Source organism: Asparagus officinalis, chromosome 7 (genome assembly GCF_001876935.1).
Source record: "Asparagus officinalis chromosome 7, Aspof.V1, whole genome shotgun sequence".
Taxonomy (NCBI): domain Eukaryota; kingdom Viridiplantae; phylum Streptophyta; class Magnoliopsida; order Asparagales; family Asparagaceae; genus Asparagus; species Asparagus officinalis.
The window spans coordinates 3,836,614-3,845,104 of NC_033800.1; the positions used below are offsets into that span (position 1 = coordinate 3,836,614).

General features: G+C 35.2%; 1 protein-coding gene and 1 pseudogene across 2 annotated transcripts; one reads left to right on the forward strand and one right to left on the reverse strand.

The window, feature by feature from the left end:
* Positions 3,698–7,182, forward strand: LOC109850227 (E3 ubiquitin-protein ligase SDIR1). Of its 2 annotated transcripts, none has more exons than XM_020420190.1 (9): positions 3,698–3,858; positions 4,045–4,151; positions 4,229–4,286; positions 4,373–4,425; positions 4,503–4,731; positions 4,804–4,924; positions 5,102–5,150; positions 6,033–6,158; positions 6,803–7,182. In XM_020420190.1, the coding sequence occupies exons 2-9, from the start codon at positions 4,074–4,076 to the stop codon at positions 6,926–6,928; spliced, it is 840 nt and encodes a 279-aa protein (XP_020275779.1). In that variant the 5' UTR covers positions 3,698–3,858; positions 4,045–4,073; the 3' UTR covers positions 6,929–7,182. The 2 variants fall into 2 exon arrangements, with proteins under 2 accessions (XP_020275779.1, XP_020275780.1); XM_020420191.1 differs by having other exon boundaries at positions 6,036–6,158.
* The window catches only part of LOC109850707, a 5,139-nt pseudogene continuing 4,635 nt past the window's right edge, over positions 7,988–8,491 (reverse strand).

Below are 8,491 nucleotides of genomic sequence, written 5' to 3' on the forward strand. Positions count from 1 at the left end.
GAGAAGGTGAGGATGGCAGGAGGAGGGCGGCGGCGGCGGGTGGAGAGGTGGGGGAGGGAGGAGGGAGAGCAGAGGGATTGCAGGGTTAGAGAGAGAGAGAATGGGTATTATAGTCTTTCCCTGTGTGAAATTCATTGGGCTTTGTGTTTGGGGGCTCAGAGAACAAAAAATTTACTTTTGGGGGCAAAGCACCCGTTGAAAAAGTCTTGGGGGTGAGAAGCTTGTTTTCATTCGTTTTGGGGGCTGGAAGAGAAGGTGAGGATGGCAGGAGGAGGGCGGCGGCGGCGGGTGGAGAGGTGGGGGAGGGAGGAGGGAGAGCAGAGGGATTGCAGGGTTAGAGAGAGAGAGAATGGGTATTATAGTCTTTCCCTGTGTGAAATTCATTGGGCTTTGTGTTTGGGGGCTCAGAGAACAAAAAATTTACTTTTGGGGGCAAAGCACCCGTTGAAAAAGTCTTGGGGGTGAGAAGCTTGTTTTCATTCGTTTTGGGGGCTGGAAGCATTTTTCCCTTATGGTAATCATTGTGCTTCGAACGAATTTTGGATTAAAAAAATTACATATTTGTTCGAAATTTAAGTTGCTACGGGTGAGTTATGCCCTTTCGGTAATTCCATTTTCAAAGAATCCATTGATATGGAAATTTTCTCTTTACTTGTGTTTTCATTTTATAAAAATAATGAAAAAAGGTGTGTGATTGAAAGTCATTTACTTTTTTTTTCCTTATAAATGTAAAATTTGTTTACTAATTTATCTAGTAATTTAGAATACAGTGTGACTTGAAAAGAGCCTGACACCCCTTTCTACGCATTCAATTGGATTGAGAGATTTAATGTTGATAAATAAATAGTCAGCTTTTAGTGAAAGAAAAACAATCGAATGAACACTGGGCCTACATAATTACTTTTATCTTACACGAGTTGCTACATTTTAGAATCATAATTAAAAAATGTATTAAATTGACTCGTAAGAGTTAAAATACTTAATTTGTTATTGTAAGAATTACAGTACTGGCTTCTTCATAACATTTTTAAATCAGAACAAGTTTTTTTTAGTATTAATTTAACTAAATTATCATTTAGTCTAGAGCATGCAGATTTATTTGCTGTGAAGTCTCACCGGGCTCAACAAATACATATGTTGAAAATGAGAAGAAGATCACTTGCATGGTTGAACCAAAACTTTATATCAACAAGGCTTAACCATGAAAACCTCATCTACTAAATTTGAGTCATGTGATTAGCATGGTGTTAATTTTTGATTTACTATAACAAGTGTTATTATTTTATAGAGAGCTTCTTCGCATCTCATAATTCCATATTTGGGACTCTTTTACATCTGTAAAAAGAAGTGTAAAAGAGTCCAAAATACTCGATACTTGTTGCATCTATGTTGCTTCGTGCTTATCATTTATCTTCATTCTTTTAAATAAAAAGTATTTTTGATTGCCTCCAACATTTCAAATAATAATAATAATAATAATTGCGCTACCCAAATACTGGATAAAATTTGATGAGAGAGGAAAAGTTATGCAACTTTGTATAGATAAATCGGTCACAAAATGTATGATAAAACATGATTTCCATGAGCATGCGTCAGTGAATTCCTGGCCCCCAAGAAAAAGCATGAAATAATTTTTTTAAATTGCAAGAAATGGAAGCACACTTAATGGGCCACAAAAATTGTGTTCACACTGCATGAAATTTGAGCATCAGGGCCATATATTGGGCTTTTAATCATAAATACCCGTAAGCGGATGGGCCATGTATCCGTGAATTGCATCGGTCCTCACTTTTTCAGTCGAAAAAGAATCATTATCGCCAACTAGAGAGTAGAATATGTTACGATTATAAACTAGTGGTAATAATTAAAAAAAAAAAAATCCTAAATCCTTCAGTTCAGTTTGTAGCGTCTGTTCTCTTTTGTTTGTCTCTCGTAATGAGGAGTTTTGTCCCTTTTGTGCTCCGATGAAAGAGCTTGAGTTATTTTTTCTAACAATTATATATCCATAAGAAACTCCCCGTTATTTTTGAGAAAAAGGATGGAACACCCCAAAGGTATTCTAGCCAGCTAAATTAAAAGGATGGTTGTTACAAAAAATAGTTCATACTCCCAACCAAGAGTATGTACTAGAGTTCAAGAGGAAATACTACAAGTAGTAGTACTCTATCCACTATATACATCCGGAGATAACCACCTACATCTAACTGATTTAACAAGTTTGTCATCAGTAACCAAAATACAAAACAGTAAAGGCTAACAGAGTTTTCTTTCAAACAAAAGATACAGCATATCCAACGGCTATTAATCTAACAGAAACTCATCCCAACTGAATTACTGTAGAAACTCCACGCCATTAATTATAAACACCCATTACCCTCATGGAAACCGCAGGAACTTATCTCTCTACGGATCATATATGTCCTCGAAAGTTTATTTTTTAACCGCATCGATCTCATTGTCTCAACTCATCTAAGTTCATCTTATATCATTCAAATAAGAAATTAGGTTGTCAAATAAGAAATAAAAAAACATTTAATAATACCCAAAAATTTTGAGTTCCTTGAACCAATGAGAAACTGGTATGAAACATATGACGTTGATAGGTTTATGCCGATATAACAATAATTTAACATGAATTATTTGATCTATAATATATTTTAATGAAGCATACACGATTCAAATTTCGACTAAATATGGATTGACAGCACAAAAAGAACAAACTGTAAATGTGAATACAAATAGTACGACTCCGCGGGCAAGGTGGTCTTAGGGCCTGTTTGTTTGCTTAAAAAAAATTGAAAATCAAAGAAATGGAAAACTATTAAATCAAAGAATTGTTTTGGGAGTGTTTGGTTTTCAAAGAAATGGAAAACTATTAAATCAAAGAATTGTTTTGGGAGTGTTTGGTTTGCTAAAAAAAAGAAGGAAATCAAAGAAATGTGTTTTGGGAGTGTTTGGTTTGCTAAAAAAAAGAAGGAAATCAAAGAAATGAAGATGAGTTGTCACCTTTTATTATAGGATGATGTGAGTGATTTTTTAAGAAAACTTGTTTTGATGTTGTTTGGTTGGCGAAAATAATAATAAAATAAATTATAAGAAGCCTATTTCTTGTAATAGGTTGTTTTCTTTTGCTTGGTTATTTCTTAAAAATAAGAAAATATATGAGATGAGATGAGTTGTCATTATATTATAGGATGATGTGACCCACACTTAAGGAAATTATTTTCCTAGCTTTTTGGGAGGAAAACAAAAAAATAAAATGTTAATGAGATGAGATGAGTTGTCACAATCTTATTGGATGATGTGAGTAATTTTTAAATATGAGATGAGATGAGTTGAGTGATGTTGTGGATGAAAATAATTTTTTATTAGATGTGGTGGATGTGATGGATGAGTTGTTGGATGAAAATAATATTTTATTAGATGTTGTTGGTGAGTTTTAGAGATGGAAATGTGTGAAATTGTACTTTTTGAGTTTTCTTGGTTTGCATTTCTATTTTTTGGTTGTTTAGGAAATAACCAAACAGCCCCTTAGTGGACCATCAAATCTGTTTGAGCTCTAATAGTGGGTAAGGTGGTCCATCATGGGAGCAACTTGGGCTGGGCCCAGATTGGATCCTATCCGACCAGAGTCTCCTCGCTCCTAAAACTGCTCCGCGGGACACTGCACCGTCTTCTCCCCTTCAACTTCAGTCTCGTGTCGTTCGCCTCTCCCTCCCTCCTCATCCCCAAACCTTAACGTGTCCCTGCAGGTAGAAGAAGGTCGCCACGTCATCATATCCATTAATTACTACGAGGGGGAAGAAGCCTCCATCCATCCACCGATCTTGTATTTCTGAGCCTCAGATTCTGTCTCATGTAAGCCCTGATTCTCTATTTTTAAAAAGAGCCCCTTTTCTTATTACCGATTTCTGCTTCTAGGGTTTCTAAAGGTGGAATTTTTTTGCAATTTATTAAGAAGATTATTATTGCATTCCTGAATGAAATTGGGTTGAGGTTTAGTATGTTTGTTTAAATTTGTACTTGGTTCTCTGTCTTCTACAGCCAAAAGGGGAAATTTTGGGACTGCAATTATGAGCTTTGTGTTTCGTGGAAGCAGAGGAGACATTGAGAGCGGGTTCTCTGGATTTATGCCTGAGAGACGATCAACGGTGACAATTTTTCGATTGAAGGCTTCGTTTTGCTTATTTTATTTTCTCTTTCTTATTGATTTTTGTGATTGTCACAGAGAGTGCATGCGGGCGCTCGGCCTGTTAATACAAATTCGATGGCGTTTCTTCTTACAGGTAATGTTTTCGCTAGCTGAAGAAACGATTTTAGCTGTAAGCTAGTTGGGCTTGACTAAATTTATGCACATTGTGGCCTTTGGCAGTCCTTTTGCTGTTTATGATTCTCAACTCACACCAAATGTCACCAAACTTTCTGGTAATCCCTATGCAGTGTTGGTCATTGGCATTTTCAGTTAGTGATTTTCTTCTGAATGCGTTTATGTTGGGTTTTAGCTTTGGCTAGTTCTTGGAGTGTTTTTGGTTGCCACGGGCCTTCGAATGTATGCTACATGTCAGCAACTACAGGCCCAAGCCCAAGCCCATGCTGTAGCAGCTAGTGGGTTGCTTGGGCACACTGAGTTTAGGCTTCATGTGCCTCCATCAATTTCCTTTGCAACGAGAGGACGGTTGCAGAGCCTGAGGCTTCAGCTCGCCCTTCTCGATAGAGAGTTTGACGATTTAGGTACACAGGACACTAACTTTGAATTTTGCCTAATGTGTTTGATGTTTCCATAACTTTGCTTGTTGTTTTTAGATTATGACGCTTTAAGAGCACTTGATGCTGACAATAGTCATGGTGTTCCCTCTATGAGTGAGGAGGAGATTAATGCTCTTCCAGTACACAAATACAAAGCTCAATCACATGGACAGCAAAGGCAAGTTAGAATCCATATCTGTTTATTAAGCTTGTTGGAACTTGAGTTTGCCTTCTCTTTTTAGAATATTTAATCTTCTCATTTCCATTAATTTTCGTTAGAACATTGTACCCTAAAGTGAGCTTAGTTTAATCTGTCATGGGAATGTTCTTATTTGGATGTGTTTCGTCTTTACAGTAGTGGGTCACAGCTCCAGCAAGCATCCTCGTCCTCATCTACAACCGATGTAAGTCTTGGCGCCGTTTCTCTTGTCCCATACTAGATTTGTGTCTCTATTTAAGTCACCGACATAATCTAATTGTGACATCTATTCACATTGCATCTGAAAATAGCCTCTCAGTTACATGCATGATACACATTCTGAAGATGAGAAATTTGTTTGGGATGGTTAAATCCACTGATTAAGAATGCTTTCACCAGTAATTAATTGTGATATGACAAGGTGTAGATTTATATTACATAGCTGTTATGGCTAAGGAGTGTTCTTAATAGGCTTCATTAAAAACAAAGGTGAACAGATAAAGTCTTGATTATAGTTTCTTGGTGATTTTTGTGTTGGTTCCTGGGTCATTGGTCTATACTAAATTTCTACTAGGGAATAGATGTGAGAAGTTGGTTCTTAATGGCGACATATTTGGACAATTTTGATTTAGTGGATGTCAGAAATGGATTTTGATTGTACTTACTTTTGTGATTATGAGTAGTCTCGTGCATTTTTGTTAATTATTATAGGTAGATTCTCAAATTGTCATTGAAACGCTTCCCTGTTCGGGCCTGTTTTGCTGCAGGGTTTCGCAAATGCTTGTCATATGACTCATATCTAACATCACTTAGTTTCAGTTTTCTACTCTAAGCAATTAGTATCTTTTTTCTTTTTACTCTAAGCAATTAGTATCTTTTTTCTTTTTCTTTTTTTGCAAAGACCGTTGCATTTGGTCAGCTGTAGATTGCCCTTAGAGAAATCCTGTTTATATTGTTTATTAATTTATGCAATGTATATGTGTATTTCTGTGAAATAATTCTTTGCTAGTTGAGCACATACTTTTTTATTCCGTACGTGCTTATGTACTGACATTGTCATATATTGGATTCATTTACTTCTGTTAAGCAGAAAAAGCAAGACCTCACAAAACCAGCTGGAAATATGAGTCAAGATGATGAACTGACCTGTAGTGTTTGTCTGGAGCAAGTCACTGCTGGAGAACTACTAAGGAGTTTGCCTTGTCTTCATCAGGTTATACATATGATGAAATATCTTCAATTGTTTAGCTTAAAAGTTTTCTTGCTTTTCTTTTTTCATGGAGTTTACTTTTTCTTTGTGGCTACTCTGTAGTGTTCTATCTCCTTGAAAATTTTTACTTTTAAAATTTGGTATTCGTCAATTTTAGAAACTTAAATATACCAGCTTGTTGAACCCTTATGCTTCACATAGTAACCTTTACTTCAAGAGTAAATAGTATTTGATGAGGATTGAGTGGCTCCTTTGCAGGTGCTATTGAATTATTTCAAATAATTAGTCCTGGATTTATTCCACCTCTTGGTCCCTACTTACTTCTATTGTGTATCCATCTAACCTTCTTATTTCCAAATTTTGTTTGGGGAGACTATTTCTCTTGTTTAAGAACTCGGGGAACTGATAATAGTTTATAATAAAGCTTTGTTAAAGTGATAAAAGAAGATGAATAATGGGGGGAAAGAAACTTCTTCTACTCAAAGTAGTTATTGGTGTAAGCTTATGTTAAATAATTTAGCCATTTCGATGCAATTGTACTATTAGCACTTTGATCATTCACACGAAATCAATACGTTATAAATTACTTCTTTTTTTTAAAAAAGGTTTTTTGCATTTCTATTGACACTTGGATATTACTTTGCTAGTTCCACGCAAGTTGCATAGATCCGTGGTTGCGCCAGCAAGGCACGTGCCCTGTGTGCAAGAACAGAGCAAGCTCGGGATGGCATGATAATGGCGATGGGGAAACTGACGCATCTTTCATGGTGTAATTGTTTCTATTAGCTAAAACATTATTGAGGATGGATGTTAACCCCATTATATATATAGATGGTTCATACACAGCATATAAGTAATTTGTTAGCTTGTTGTATACATCACAGTCAAATCTGTTGCTTTTGCACCTTGTTGTACTCTTTCATCCAAATATATATCAAATATTTGGAGGGGCTATGTACTTGGTAATTGCCTTCGATGGTCTTATTGTCCAATTATACGCTATACCATAGAGTGACACCTTTTTTTTCTTCCTTTTTTGGTGGAGTGAGGGTTGGGGGGTGTAAAAAACAAATTGTGTTCAGAGACCTTATTGTCAATATCATGATTAGCTTGATGGTAAAGTTGTGCTCAAGTTCAAATCCTTCTGCAATTGGTTACGACCTGCTGTAGGTCTGATAACGATCTTGACTTGATTGTGCTGATTAATATTGATTTCTTCACTTTGTTCAATAAATTGGTAATATCTCAACCAAGGGTATTCGTATGGTTGTTTTGTGCTCGGATAGTATTGTGACATTGTTAGCCCATTACTGCTTCTTTGTTTGACTTAGGTGATGGCCTTCTGGTTTTCTTTATAAAAAAGAAAAAAAAAGAAAATTAACTAATGCTTACATACAAATTAATAATCAGAACAAAAGGAAACTACTATACCCTCAAATATCTTGGATGAACATTGGAGATCAAACACCTCGGTTGAGTTCCTTTTGTACGTATTGAAGTTTTCAAGCTAAATGTTTATGTACATAAATAATCAGAACAAAAGGAAACTACTATACCCTCAAATATTTTGTAATAGATAACTTCTTCAACAAACGGAAAATGAAGAAATGAAGAATTAAAAACTTTTTGTGGATTAAGATTCAAAAGTTGGAAGTTACAGTACAAAGCTTTATTCAACTCTTGTTTCTCAATTTTATGTCAACCGAATATATATCCCTGCTTATTATCCGTTTCAATCTCAACGAAACCTATAACGATAGATTAAAACCCAAACACCATAAAAAAAAAAAAAAACAACTGAAAACTTTCTCCCATGGGTTTAATAAAAATCTTCAAATTCTCAACATTTGGGAAGATCCAACGGCGGAGGAGGCAACTTTTGATTGGGAAGTTTCCCATCTAAAACAAGCCATGCCATGCTCAAGCCCCAACTTGTATGAACCTCTAGGTGACAATGCATGAACCAAACACCTACATAATCCCAAAAATTTAACCAATTTAACAAGTCAAAAGTAACAAACTAAAATACTTATGCTTCTAATATATATATATATATATATATATATATTTAACAAAAAGAAAAAAAGAGAAAAAAATGACAAAAATACAACTAAATAGGTAAAATAAAGAGGAAAATATGTACTTCTCACCCCCACACCTAAATTTTGCATTGTTCTCAATGCAAGTTTGCTGAAGCACAAAGTAAAGCAGATAAAATTAAAAACTTACATTTGTTCGTTTGACAATGATGATAAGGATCTGCAATTACTGTTAGTATGAGGATGAAGAAATCAAATAAGAGAGAATTTTTTTTTATTTATTTAATTTTATTTACT